This window comes from Carassius gibelio, chromosome A23 (assembly GCF_023724105.1).
Source record: "Carassius gibelio isolate Cgi1373 ecotype wild population from Czech Republic chromosome A23, carGib1.2-hapl.c, whole genome shotgun sequence".
Classification (NCBI taxonomy): domain Eukaryota; kingdom Metazoa; phylum Chordata; class Actinopteri; order Cypriniformes; family Cyprinidae; genus Carassius; species Carassius gibelio.
Window position 1 is genome coordinate 24,885,874 of NC_068393.1, and position 14,500 is coordinate 24,900,373.

The 14,500-nt window shown below is 42.0% G+C and overlaps 1 protein-coding gene across 2 annotated transcripts in view; it reads left to right on the forward strand.

The window, feature by feature from the left end:
• The first annotated feature begins 23 nt into the window (after positions 1–23).
• tfr2 (transferrin receptor 2) overlaps positions 24–14,500 on the forward strand; it is a 19,798-nt gene continuing 5,321 nt past the window's right edge. Inside the window, exons 1-9 of one of the 2 annotated variants that reach the window (XM_052540779.1) lie at positions 24–165; positions 10,766–10,808; positions 11,375–11,585; positions 11,724–11,910; positions 12,689–12,829; positions 12,901–13,009; positions 13,092–13,334; positions 14,147–14,286; positions 14,409–14,500. The exon at positions 14,409–14,500 is cut by the window's right edge and continues 90 nt beyond it. In XM_052540779.1, the coding sequence (XP_052396739.1) occupies positions 10,776–10,808; positions 11,375–11,585; positions 11,724–11,910; positions 12,689–12,829; positions 12,901–13,009; positions 13,092–13,334; positions 14,147–14,286; positions 14,409–14,500 (1,156 nt within the window). In that variant the 5' untranslated portion in view covers positions 24–165; positions 10,766–10,775. Of the gene's footprint in view, positions 166–10,321; positions 10,677–10,765; positions 10,809–11,374; positions 11,586–11,723; positions 11,911–12,688; positions 12,830–12,900; positions 13,010–13,091; positions 13,335–14,146; positions 14,287–14,408 lie in introns of those variants that run through there. The other variant, XM_052540778.1, reaches the window with a different exon arrangement.

Sequence of the window (14,500 nt, forward strand, 5' to 3'; positions counted from 1 at the left end):
GTTAGATTTATAGATTTGAATGTCTTGAGTATCAGCTTGACACCTGTCATCACTAGCCAATCACAGAGTAGGAAAGCATGTTGGGCGGGGCTCCTGACAGATGAGCTCTCAGGGGGCGGAGCTTGCAGACGGTCAGTGATCAGACACACAGCAGCAGGACAGCAGGTATGTCACACATTAAAACACTTCTAGTTTCACTGGGTTTCTCATGTGTTAAGGTTTTTGGAGGTCTGATATCTTCTCACGTCACTCGTAATGTCAGTTGTGCTCGTTAAATGTTCATTTTAACGGCTCTTATCAAGCACACACAGACCTGTGTGTGTGTGTGTGTGTGTGTGGACATTGGCTCTCTGTGTGTGTGTGTTTGTAATAGAAATCAATATGTGCAGCAGGAGAGTAAATACAGCTTCAAAGGCAGAACGAGGATCTTCTGAAGTTCTGAAATCACACGAGGGAGAAACTTCCAGAGCTTCTGTTGGTGGTTTAGTTAGTGGTTTGTGGTTCGAGGTTGAGTAAAATATATTTTTTAGGAGGAATATGTCTCAGTTCTGGTCTCATATCGTCAGTCTGCTGCAGATTCATTCGGCTCGTGAACTCATGCAGAGATTCCCAAACGTTTGGTCACTTTTTAAGCTCAAACATTTGCTTGAAGCCCTGTGAGATATTAACTTAATATTTTAATAATTTAACAACTCACTCATTCACGTTATCGGTTCTCTGATGTCAGTTATGATATGCAGGGTAACAAATCTTTTTTTTTTTTTTTTAGAGATTCTATTTTTTTTTAATTGTGATTTTACATTTTTATTATTTAATTAATTACTAATAAGTATTTTATTTTTGTGATAAAATTTTTTTATTTTAATTAGACATTTTTATATTTTAATAATTATTTAATACTTTTTTTATTGTTTAACAATTTTTTAAATTCTTTTAAATCATTTGTTTCAATTTTACTTTTTTGCAATTTAATACATTTTTAGGAAGTTTTATTTTGAAAATGTATCGTTTAATTTTACATGTTTGTGATTTAATGTGATTTAAGTGTTTTATTTTAATTTATTTTAAAATCATTTATTAAATTTTTCATTTTTATATAATTTGTTTGTATTTTATTTTTACCTTTTTATGATATCACTTTTTTTAGTGTAGAATTTTCATTTGCTTTATCATATTTCATATTTTCTAGCTTGTTTAAACTAATTTCTGTGATTTTAAACTGAATCTTCAGATATTTTTCCTCTCCAACATGTTTAAATATTTTAAATCACTGTATGTTTTGTCTAGATGTGTTTAGAGTTTTTCTTTGGTTTCTCTGTAGGTTTTGAAGCTGCTGGAACAAACAAATAAACCTTAAATATAAGAATAATGCACTTTTGATAGATTATGTCACATGTTTTTCATAGAAGCTTTTCAGTTTTTCATGTTCTCGGAGATGTATTTTTGAAGGCTTTTTGTGGTCAATGGACTGATTTAAGCTACACAAATAAATGTTTGATGTTCTTTAATACGACGCTGGTCCTCAGCTTGTGTGTGAGTGTGTAATATTAATAGCCCTTTATATATAGATGATAACTTTGTTTAGTGCTCCTATGAAAGTTATTGGTATGACTTTGTGAAAATGTAACTACAATACTCAGTGGAATAGCATAGACGTAACCAGTGTTGGGGGTATCGCAAAAGTAATGGGAGTTACATAATCAGATTACTTTTTTCATGTAACTAGTAAAGGAACGCATTCATTACTTTTTAATTTGCAAGAAATGAATCAGAGTTACTTTTTTAAACGGGTTAAGCAGGTTACTTTGTTTTCCCATATATTGACTGACAAGTCTCCTGGTTCCATATTGGGAGAAATCGGAAGAAAAAAACTGATTTAGTATTCATCAAACAAATTAAACCAGTGTAATTCATACTCAAAATATGCCACAAACCTGTAATTAATAACACCAATGTATCTAATCCCATTTTATTAACCAGTGTCATTAATGATGACCGATGATCCAGTTTAACCATACTAATGAGCAAAAATGACATATACACTAATAATCGTTCTTCATAGTTTTTTTTTTTTTTTTATTGCTGAAGAGTGTTGAACCTTCTTCTCCTGTGTTCTACTGTACAGATGAGAATATGTGTGTGAGTGAGTGTGAGAATGTGTTTGAGTGAGTGAGTGAGTTAGTATATGTGTGTGTGAGTGAGTGTGAGAATATGTGTGTGAATGCGTGTGAGTGAGTGTAAGAATGTGTGAGTGAGTGCGTATAAGTGAGTGAGAATGAGTGCGTGAGTGTGAGAATGTGTGTGTGAGTGAGTGAGTGTGAGAATGTGTGTGTGAGTGAGTGTAAGAATGTGTGAGTGAGTGAGTGCGTATAAGTGAGTGAGAATAAGTGTGTGAGTGAGTGTGAGAATATGTGTGTGAGTGAGTGTGAGTATGTGTGTGTGTGAGTGAGTGAGAATATGTGTGTGAGTGAGTGCGTGTAAGTGAGTGTGAGAATATGTGTGTGAATGCGTGTGAGTGAGTGTGAGAATGTGTGTGTGAGTGAGTGAGAATATGTGTGTGTGAGTGTGAGAATATGTGTGTGAGTGTGTGTGAATGCGTGTGAGTGAGTGAGAATATGTGTGAGTGAGTGTAAGAATGTGTGAGTGAGTGAGTGCGTATAAGTGAGTGAGAATAAGTGTGTGAGTGAGTGTGAGAATATGTGTGTGTGTGAGTGAGTGAGTGAGAATATGTGTGTGAGTGAGTGTGAGTATGTGTGTGTGAGTGAGTGAGAATATGTGTGTGAGTGCAAGAATGTGTGAGTGTGTGAGTGCGTGTGAGTGAGTGTGAGAATATGTGTGTGAATGCGTGTGAGTGAGTGTAAGAATGTGTGAGTTAGTGCGTATAAGTGAGTGAGAATGAGTGCGTGAGTGTGAGAATGTGTGTGTGAGTGAGTGAGTGTGAGAATGTGTGTGTGAGTGAGTGTAAGAATGTGTGAGTGAGTGAGTGCGTATAAGTGAGTGAGAATAAGTGTGTGAGTGAGTGTGAGAATATGTGTGTGAGTGAGTGTGAGTATGTGTGTGTGTGAGTGAGTGAGAATATGTGTGTGAGTGAGTGCGTGTAAGTGAGTGTGAGAATATGTGTGTGAATGCGTGTGAGTGAGTGTGAGAATGTGTGTGTGAGTGAGTGAGAATATGTGTGTGTGAGTGTGAGAATATGTGTGTGAGTGTGTGTGAATGCGTGTGAGTGAGTGAGAATATGTGTGAGTGAGTGTAAGAATGTGTGAGTGAGTGAGTGCGTATAAGTGAGTGAGAATAAGTGTGTGAGTGAGTGTGAGAATATGTGTGTGTGTGAGTGAGTGAGTGAGAATATGTGTGTGAGTGAGTGTGAGTATGTGTGTGTGAGTGAGTGAGAATATGTGTGTGAGTGCAAGAATGTGTGAGTGTGTGAGTGCGTGTGAGTGAGTGTGAGAATATGTGTGTGAATGCGTGTGAGTGAGTGTGAGAATATGTGTGTGAGTGAGTGAGAATATGTGTGTGTGAGAATATGTGTGTGAGTGTGTGTGAATGCGAGTGAGTGTAAGAATGTGTGAGTGAGTGAGTGCGTATAAGTGAGTGAGAATAAGTGTGTGAGTGAGTGTGAGAATATGTGTGTGAGTGTGAGAATATGTGTGTGTGTGAGTGAGTGAGAATATGTGTGTGAGTGAGTGTGAGTATGTGTGTGTGAGTAAGTGAGAATATGTGTGTGAGTGCAAGAATGTGTGAGTGTGTGAGTGTGTGAGTGCGTGTGAGTGAGTGTGAGAATATGTGTGTGAATGCGTGTGAGTGAGTGAGAATAAGTGTGTGAGTGTGAGAATATGTGTGTGCGTGTGTGAGTGCGTGTGAGTGAGTGAGAATATGTGTGTGTGAGTGAGTGAGAATATCAGTGGGAGAATATGTGTGTGTGAGTGAGTGGGAGAATATGTGTGTGTGAGTGAGTGAGAATGTGTGTGAGAATGTGTGAGTGAGTGCGTATGAGTGAGTGTGAGAATATGTGTGTGTGAGTGAGTGTGAGAATATGTGTGTGCGTGTGAGTGAGTGAGAATGTGTGTGAGTGAGTGTGAGAATATGTGTGTGTGAGTGCGTGTGAGTGAGTGAGAATGTGTGTGAGTGTGAGAATATTTGAGTGAGTGTGTATAAGTGAGTGAGAATAAGTGAGTGTGAGAATACTTGTGTGAGTGTGAGAATATGTGTGTGTGAGAATATGTGTGTGAGTGCGTGTCAGTGAGTGAGAATATGTGTGTGAGTGTGTGTGAGTAAGAATATGTGTTGAGTGCGTATAAGTGAGTAAGAATAAGTGTGAGTGTAAGAATATGTGTGTGAGTAAGTGTGAGAATATGTGTGTGTGTGTGTGAGTGTGTGAGTGAGTGCTTATAAGTGAGTGAGAATAAGTGTGAGTGGGTGTGAGTGAGTGTGATTGATTGTGAGTGAGTGAGAGTATGTGTGTGAGTGTGAGTGCATGTGAGTGTGAGAATATGTGTGAGTGAGAGTGAGAATATGTGTGTGCACGTGAGTGAGTGAGAATATGTGTGAGTGAGTGTGTGCAAGTGAGTGTGAGTGAGTGAGAGTATGTGTGTGAGTGTGAGAATATGTGTGAGTGAGAGAGAATATGTGTGTGCACGTGAGTGAGTGAGAATATGTGTGAGTGAGTGTGCACATGAGTGCGTGTGAGTGAGTGAGAATATGTGTGTGGGTGAGTGTGAGAATGTGTGTGAGAGTGCGTGTGTGAGTGTGAGAATGTGTGTGAGTGTGTGCGTGAGTGTGAGAATGTGAGTGTGAGTGAGTTTGAGAATGTGTGAGTGAGTGTGAGAATATGTGTGAGAATGTGTGTGTGAGTGTGAGAATGTATGTGAGTGAGTGTGTGCGCGTGAATGAGTTGTTAGTGTGAATGCGTGTGAGTGAGTGAGTTTGAGTGCATGTGAGTGAGTGAGAATATGTGTGTGAGTGAGTGTGAGAATATGTGTGTGTGTGAGTGAGTGAGAATATGTGTGTGAGTGTGAGAATGTGTGAGTGAGTGCGTATAAGTGAGTGAGAATAAGTGTGTGAGTGTGAGAATATGTGTGTGTGAGTGAGTGTGAGAATATGTGTGTGAGTGTGTGTGAATGCGTGTGAGTGAGTGAGAATATGTGTGTGAGAATATGTGTGAGTGAGTGTAAGAATGTGTGAGTGAGTGCGTATAAGTGAGTGAGAATAAGTGTGTGAGTGAGTGTGAGAATATGTTGGTGTGAGTGAGTGTGAGAATATGTGGGTGTGAGTGAGTGTGAGAATATGTGTGTGAGTGAGTGAGAATATGTGTGTGTGAGTGTGTAAGAATATGTGTGTGAGTGCAAGAATGTGTGAGTGAGTGTGTATAATTGAGTGAGAATAAGTGTGTGAGTGTGAGAATGTGTGAATGCGTGTGAGTGAGTGCGTATAAGTGAGTGAGAATAAGTGTGTGAGTGCGTGTGAGTGAGTGTGAGAATATGTGTGTGTGAGTGAGTGTGAGAATATGTGAGTGCGTGTGAGTGTGAGAATATGTGTGTGAGTGCGTGTGAGTGTGAGAATATGTGTGTGTGAGTGAGTGGGAGAATATGTGTGTGTGAGTGAGTGAGAATGTGTGTGTGAGTGTGTGTGAATGCGTGTGAGTGAGTGAGAATGTGTGTGAGTGAGTGTGAGAATATGTTTGAGTGAGTGCGTATAAGTGAGTGAGAATAAGTGTGAGTGAGTGTGAGAATATGTGAGTGTGAGAATATGTGTGTGTGAGAATGTGTGTGTGAGTGAGTGAGAATATGTGTGTGAGTGAGTGAGAATATTTGTGTGAGTGTGAATGAGTGAGAATATTTGCGTGTGCACATGAGTGCGTGTGAGTAAGAATATGTGTTTGAGTGAGTAAGAATAAGTGTGTGAGTAAGTGTGAGAATATGTGTGTGTGTGTGTGTGTGAGTGAGTGCTTATAAGTGAGTGAGAATAAGTGTGAGTGGGTGTGAGTGAGTGTGATTGATTGTGAGTGAGTGAGAGTATGTGTGTAAGTGTGAGTGCATGTGAGTGTGAAAATATGTGTGAGTGAGAGTGAGAATATGTGTGTGAACGTGAGTGAGTGAGAATATGTGTGAGTGAGTGTGTGTACATGAGTGCGTGTGAGTGAGTGAGAATATGTGTGTGGGTGTGAGTGAGAATGTGTGTGAGAGTGCGTGCGTGAGTGTGAGAATGTGTGTGAGAGTGCGTGCGTGAGTGTGAGACTGAGAATGTGTGTCAGAGTGCGTGCGTGAGTGTGAGAATGTGTGAGTGTGAGAATGTGAGTGAGAATGTGTGTGTGAGTGAGAATATGTGTGTGTGTGTGCACGTGAATGAGTTGTTAGTGTGAATGTGAGTGAGTGAAAATATGTGTGTGAGTGAGTGTGAGAATATGTGTGAGAGAGAATGTGTGTGTGAGTGAGTGTGTGCGCGTGAATGAGTTGTTAGTGTGAATGCGTGTGAGTGAGTTTGAGTGCGTGTGAGTGAGTGAAAAAATGTGTGTGAGTGAGAATATGAGTGTCATGATTCTGCCCTCGTGTCCTTGATTTTTGCTAGTCTTGAGGCAGGATCATGACAGACCCGTGTTTTGTGTACAAGCGCATGGCCTTGTCTTTGGGCCATGTGCTTGTGTTGTCTCGTTCCCTTGCCCCGCCCCCCTTGTTAACCTAGTCGTGTCTTGATTGTCCCATCTGTGCCACCTGTCGTGTCTTGATTGTTCCCCCTATTTAGATCTCCTAGTGTGCTCTGTCTTGCGTCGGTTCATTGTTTCACATATGTATTCCTACTGGTCAGTCTTGTGAGAAGTTTACCCTTGTAACCCCCTTTGAGAAGTCTTTGTATTAACGTGAGTGTTTGTTTGTAGTTAGTGTTTGAGAGTTTGTTTTTTCATGTCAATCCTGTCCTGTTAAGTTGTTTTGTTTCTGGCCTAGCCGTTGTTTTCCCCCTCGTGGGTTTTGTTTTTCCCTTTTTGTATAAGAAATCCTGTGTTGAGTTACTTCCTGTCTGCACCTGAGTTCCTCCCTTGCAAACCCTGACAGAATGAACCGACCAAAAAGGAACTCAGCAGGCAGGAGGTCCCCCGAGCTCCAACACTTGTTGGAGTTCCGTCGACAATGTTGGAGGTCATCCCCCACCGACAGGAAGGGGGTCACCCTCCCATACTCGCCCGAGGGGGAGTGGATCCTTCGGAATTATGCCCGGCTGTGGGAGAGCATCTCCCAGGAGGAGCCACAGAGGTCCCCCCCACCTACCCAGCTGCCGGCGATCCCAGAGGGTCGTGTCCTGGCCGTGGCAACCCTGGGGGATCAGTTAGGTCCCTCCCAAGATCCTGAGGCACCTCCCACTACCTTAAGTCTCCCCAACAAGCGAGGGAGACGGTTTTCATGGGAGTCAGCTTCAGAGTCTTCGGCGTCCGAGGCTGCCCTGCCCGAGACCAAACTCCCCCAACCCGCCTCTGACCCAGCTGTAGCCTCTGCACCGCGCCCGAGGAGGAAGAGGAGGAAGAAGGGGCCTGCCGGTCCTGTGACCCTGTCTCCTCCCGTGCCAGCAGCGGTGAGCGCTGGCGTGCCCGTGCCAGCAGCGGAGAGAGCTGGCGTGCCCGAGCCAGCAGCGGTGAGCGTGCCCGAGCCAGCAGCGGTGAGCGTGCCCGAGCCAGCAGCGGTGAGCGTGCCCGAGCCAGCAGCGGTGAGTGCTGGCATGCCCGAGCCAGCAGCGGTGAGCGTTGGCATGCCCGAGCCAGCAGCGGTGAGCGTGCCCGAGCCAGCAGCGGTGAGCACTGGTGTGCCCGAGGCGGCAAAGAAGAAAGCCGTATTCAAGTCGGCAGTCGTGAGAGCGGAGGAGAGAGCCGCGGCCGACTCTGCAGCAAAGACTCTTGTACAGTCGGTCTCATCTCATAAGGAGATGCCTATTATCCTAGCTGCTAAAGCCTTTTCTGATTATTTGTCCCGTCTTGTCCAAATTTTAGAAATCCCCGTCAGTCCTGTCTTGTCCCCTGACCCTGTCCCCAGAAGTCCCAAGTGTCCAGCCGTTGTCTCCCCGTGTCCTGTTGATGTGGCCCCGTGTCCTGCTGATGTAGTCATGTGTCCCGTTGATGTGGCCCCGTGTCCCGTTAATGTCCCCCCGTGTCCTGTGGTCCCCCCGTGTCCAGTAGATGTTGTCCCCCCGTGTCCAGTAGATGTCGTCTCCCCGCGTCCCGTAAGTCTTGCCCCGCGTCCCGTAAGTGTTGCCCCGCGTCCCTTGTCTGCTCCTGTCATGTCCCCTGTCAGTTGTCCCGAGACCCCTCCCCGCCCCTCACCACCCAGACCTGCCCGTACCCCCCGTCGTCGGCCTTCGTCCTGTCCTCCTAAGATTCCTACCCCTCCCACCCGCCCTGGTCTGTCCCCCATGAACTTTGTGGTCCCGCCCCCTCCCCTTCCCTGTTTGTTTTTTTTGATTTGTCACCCCAACCCTGCCGTTGTGTATTCATGTTTGCCCTTGTTGTTGTTCGTCATGTCTTGTTGGTTTGTGTCTGTGTCCCAGTCTGTCATGTCAGTCGTGTCCCGTGTTTGATGTTCCCTTGAGGAGCGTCTGGAAGCCGCTCCTTAAGGGAGGGGTTCTGTCATGATTCTGCCCTCGTGTCCTTGATTTTTCCTAGTCTTGAGGCAGGATCATGACAGACCCGTGTTTTGTGTACAAGCGCATGGCCTTGTCTTTGGGCCATGTGCTTGTGTTGTCTCGTTCCCTTGCCCCGCCCCCCTTGTTAACCTAGTCGTGTCTTGATTGTCCCATCTGTGCCACCTGTCGTGTCTTGATTGTTCCCCCTATTTAGATCTCCTAGTGTGCTCTGTCTTGCGTCGGTTCATTGTTTCACATATGTATTCCTACTGGTCAGTCTTGTGAGAAGTTTACCCTTGTAACCCCCTTTGAGAAGTCTTTGTATTAACGTGAGTGTTTGTTTGTAGTTAGTGTTTGAGAGTTTGTTTTTTCATGTCAATCCTGTCCTGTTAAGTTGTTTTGTTTCTGGCCTAGCCGTTGTTTTCCACCTCGTGGGTTTTGTTTTTCCCTTTTTGTATAAGAAATCCTGTGTTGAGTTACTTCCTGTCTGCACCTGAGTTCCTCCCTTGCAAACCCTGACAATGAGTCTGAGTGTGTTTGTGCAAGTGAATGCGTGTGAGTGAGTGCATGTGAGAATATGTGTGTGAGTGAGGGTAAGCGTGATTTCACTAAGTACAACATGTTCTTGGATCAGTATCCTTGTTGATCCTGGAACAACATTCCAAACAATCAATCAGAATTGAGATATAACTTTTCAGAAAATGTCTGTTTTAGGCTTATAACCAGAGTTTGGTACTTCTACACCCTTCTTAATCAGTTACCATGCCCCTCTGATTTTAGGAATTAATTTTGGGTAGTTTTAGGTTTAGGGGTAGGGATTGGGTAAAGTCTATATTTTTGGACAATAATGTTGATCCAGGATCATCAGAAGATGTTGATCCAGGAACATGTCTTACTTTGTAAAATCATCACTGTGAGTAAGTGTGTGAGTGTGAAAATACATGTGTGTGAGTGAATGGGAGAATGTGTGTGTGTGTGTGTGTGTGTGTGTGTGTGTGTGTGTGGAGAAGAGAGTGCATGTGAGAATATGTGTGTGAGAATTTGTGTATGTGAGTGTGTGTAAGTGAATGTGAGAGTATGTGTGTGTGTGTGTGTGTGTGAGTGTGCGAGAGAGTGTGTGAGTGAGTGAGAATGTGTGAGAATGTGTGTGTGTGGAGAAGAGAGTGCATGTGAGAATATGTGAGTGAGTGTGAGAGAGTGCATGTGAGTGAGTAAGAATATGTGTGTGAGATTTTGTGTATGTGAGTGAGTGTGTGTAAGTGAATGTGAGAGTATATGTGTGTGTGTGTGTGAGTGAGAATGTGTGTGAGAATATGTGTGTGTGTGTGTGTGTGTGGAGAAGAGAGTGCATGTGAGAATATGTGAGTGAGTGAGAATGTGTGTGAATGAGAATTTGTGTTTGTGTGTTATTGAATGTGAGAGTGTGTGTATGTGTGTGAGAGAGTGTACGATAGTGCATGTGAGTGTGTGTGTGTGAGAGTGACTGTGTGAGTGTTTGAGAGTGTGTGAGAATGTGTGTGTGAATGAGTGAGTGTGCATGTGAGTGAAAATATGCGTGTGTTTGTGTGTGTTAGAGAAAGTGGGTGTGTGTGTGTGTGTGAGAGTGAGTGAGTGAGTGTGTGAATGAGTGAGTGTATGAGAGTGTGTGAAAATGTGTGTGTGCTAGAGAGAGTGAGTGTGAGAGTATATGTGTGTGTGTGTGTGTGTTAGAGAAAGTAGGAGTTTGAGTGTGTGAGTGTGTGTTGCTGGTGTTCGGTGCTGGCGGGTGTGTCTCTGGTGCTGTGGTTTATCTGTCGCTGGTCAGCAGAGATAGACTGAGGAATGCAAGAGATGTTGGTGATGTCGTCAGCGCTGGGACTGATGGGAAATGAGCTCAAGCTCGGCTGATGTTGCATCACATCTGTTGACTTTACTGATCCGGTCAAAAACACAGGAGTTTCCAACATGACACAAATAATCAACAGTCAGAGTCCGTCTGTCATGATGTGATGCTGAGAGTATGTGTCAATGACAATTAAAGAGCATGAGACAGATGTTGTGTTTCGTACAGGTTATCACTAGCTATTTATTGTGAGGTATGTATAACTAGCTGTATATAAAAACAGTGGAACTCTGTTTAATGTCTCTAAGTGTGTGTGTGTGTGTGTGTGTGTGTGTGTCACAGGTGTTGAAGGATGATGGATTCTGTCACAGGTTTGATGTCTGGGGTAAGATTCATTCAATAATCTCTTCATTATTTCTTTCATCTGCTGGTCACCGTAAACATATATGCATTACTTTAAATTTTAAAGTCTTTGAACTTCTTCTTTCTGTTTTTGTATCTGGCAAATTTGGTTATTATTATTTAAGGAATATTTTCGGGTCAATGTTTTTTTTTACACACACACATATACATAAATGAATATATATATGAATACATACTATTTTATATCTACGTAATTTTAGATTTTTATTTCATTTTATTTGTATCAATTTAAACTAAATGAAAATAGTTAATATTATGTTGGCTTCTAGCTGGAATTAAAGTTTACAGTTTTTAAATTTCTTTTTATTTCAGTTAACTATTATTTTGTTTCCAGTAATTTTTTTAAATAGTTTTGATTTTAGTTAATTATAATAGTTAAAGACTATAATTCTCACGTGACTGTGTGTCTTTATTATTATTCTACTTAAAACAGTGATAGTTGAAATGTCCACTGTATGTTTATTACTGTAAACACATTTATTGTGCTTTTATTTTGGAGTTGATTGGCAGTTGATTGTGTGTGAGCAGGTGGCAGGGGGCGGAGCTCAGGCGAATGAGGGTGTGGAGGAAGGGGGCGGAGTCAGGCGGAGAGTCCCTCCTGTTGAGCTGAAGCTGGTCCCGCTGGAGGAGGGGTCAGAGGTCACGCTGAACAGTGACATGATGATCCTGCATCGGCAGATGGACCGCAGGAAAGCAGCCGTCTACCTCACATTGAGCGGCCTGCTGATCTTCACTACAGGTTTAACACACACACACACACACATTATATTTTTTTATAATGTTTTGCTCCTGCAGTGCAATGTAAGGTCATTGGATGATTCCAGTGATATGTAGTGTGCTGTAATGCTCTAGCATCAGTGTCTGGTCTCGTCCACAGCGTTCCTGCTGGGATACGTGGCGTTCCGTGGAATGTGTCGTCTGTGCGGGAATGAAGGGGATCTGATTCCTCTGAGTGACGCGGCGGGAGCTCAACACTCGCCCGAGGGAGGAGTCATGTACATGGCTGAGCTCAGAGAGATGCTGAAGAAATACCTGAAGGAGGAGAGGATTGAGAACACACTCAGGTCAACAGCTGCTGCTATTCACTGTCTGTCACTCTGAGACGGCTTTAGAAATAGAGTAAATCTGTAAATAGAAATAGAAATAAAGGTAACTTGACTAAACATTACATTAAAAAAGTCACATGAATGATTAATCTTTTTTAAAATGTAAAAAAATAAAACATTTAAAATTAAATAAAAAATTAATTTAATCATATTTTTTTATTACACAAAAAATATTTTAAAATGTAACAGTCAAAATATAACATATATTTATAATGTGTGTGTGTGTATAATTATAACACTTACTAAAAATTAAACAAAAATAATTTTTAAATAATTTGATTTATTTAAATTGTATAAAGTAAATAAAAAAAACATTTCTGAAGTCATAAAAATGTCTAATTAAAAGATTTCTTTAAAACAGCCAAAACAAAACAAAAATTCTAAAAATTAAATCATAACATAGTATTTTAAAATAAAAAATCTAAGTCAATATAAACACAAACAAATATTAAATCATAATGTCAAATTAAATCAAGTCTTTTAAATTAAAACAATAAAAGAATACAAAATATTTAATCATGAAAATGTAAAATAAAAATGTGATTATTGTACAAAAAATTGTAATAATTCATTAAATATTAATTTTTTAGTGTATAAAATCTTAAAATAAACCCACAAAGGTAAAATGTAAAAAAAAAAAAAAAATTCTTAACCAATTTACCAACATGACTGGTAAGAAGGCATGGGTGACCTTTGACCTGAGTCGTGTTGGTGTTGATGTGGTGTTCTGGTTCAGGCGTGTGAGCCGGGCGTCTCATCCTCCGGGGTCTTCAGAAGGAAACGCAGTGGCCAGAGAAATCCTCCAGAACCTGCAGAACCTGCGCATGGATCACACCTGGACCGACTCGCACTACGCCACGCTGCAGTTTCCCTCCAGGTGAGCATCTGTCTGCCATTCGCTGAGCCAGAGCCACTTCAGCCAATCACACGCCTGCCCTGCTCCCACAGGACGAAGCCCAACATGCTCTGGTTCGTCGATTCCGAGGGGGCGGAGCTTGAGGAGATTCCGCTGGACAGCGAGGGATACTGCGCCTACAGTGCCACGGGAACAGCCACGGTAACCCTGGCGACCGCATACACACACACACACACCAGTGCAGAGCATCAGTAGTGTGTGTTGAGTGTGTGTTGTTGTGCAGGGAGGTGTAGTGTACGTGAACTACGGCCGGCGCGAGGACTTCGAGCAGCTGCGTGTGCTGGGCGTCGCCCTCAACGGCTCCATCGCCGTGGCGCGGGTGGGAGGAGGCGTGAGCTTCGCTGAGAAGGTGTGGCTTGCTCAGGAGGCGGGGCTTGTGGGCGTGCTCATCTACCCTGACCCCGCCGACGTCCCGCAGGATCCACGGCGACTCGGCCTCCACAGCAACGCCGTCATCTCTGAACACGTACACACAGTGTATTTTATTTAATCTACACAAAACACTTACTAAAAATGTCCATTTAAAACATATTATTTTAAATTCAGTCAATCAAAATAAAGCGCTAATAATTGAATTACATAAATGTCAAATTAAAATTTATTATTTTAAAACAATGAGAGACACTGAAAAATTGTATTCACAAAAATACAAAAAATTTGATTTTTAAAACATTTTTATTTTTCATATTCCTGAGTCTTTCCTTAATAAATTATAGATAATTTAGTTATTAAAATTATAAATAAATTAGATAATTTTCTTATACAAATAATTTATTGTTTTATTCTTTTATTTTGAAAGAATATAAATTTATAAATTATTTATTTTAGAAAAATATTTTTATAATCTACTTTGTGCTTTTTTGTGAGAATTCAAAAATCTTATTTCATATTATTTTTTTAATGTTTTTATATTGCTAAAATATATATAAATAATTATAGTTTAAAAAAAATATTAAATAGTCTCTTTTTATTACTTTTTTCTTAGTTTTTAAGAGTTGAAATTTGCCAGAATTTGTCTGTTTTAAGACTTTATTTACTCCTTTTTAATAGATTTGTAGAAGTAGCTAAAACTGTACTTTTCATAAGATTTTTTGTAAATAAAAAAAAAAAAATGTCATAACATTTTGTATTAATAAAGTCCAAGGCTAGTCAAACTTCTTTAAGAGAGAATCCCAGCGCAGTATCATCAAACCTGCTGAAGTTGATCAGGTCCATGCATATCTGTTCTCTGAATGGTGTTAAAACGTGTCTGGAAATAATCATTTCCTGTCACCGCAGGTGCATCTGGGCTCTGGTGACCCGTTCACACCTGGATTTCCCTCCTTTAATCACACCCAGTTCCCGTCCACCCAGTCCTCAGGCCTGCCAATCATCCTGGCTCAGCCAATCAGCGCCAACGTTGCTTCCAAACTGCTCAGGTAAGCCACGCCCCCTTTCATTGCTCGACCACACCATCGGAATCAGGCGTTTTATGTATGTGTGTATGTGTGTGTGTGTGTGTGTGTGTGTGTGTGTGTGTGTGTGTGTGTGCGTGTTTCAGTCAGCTGTCCGGCACTAGTTGTCCGCGGGGTTGGCAGGGCCGGCTGCCGTACGTCCAGTGTGTTTTGGGGCCGGGCTTCACGGGGCCCGGCG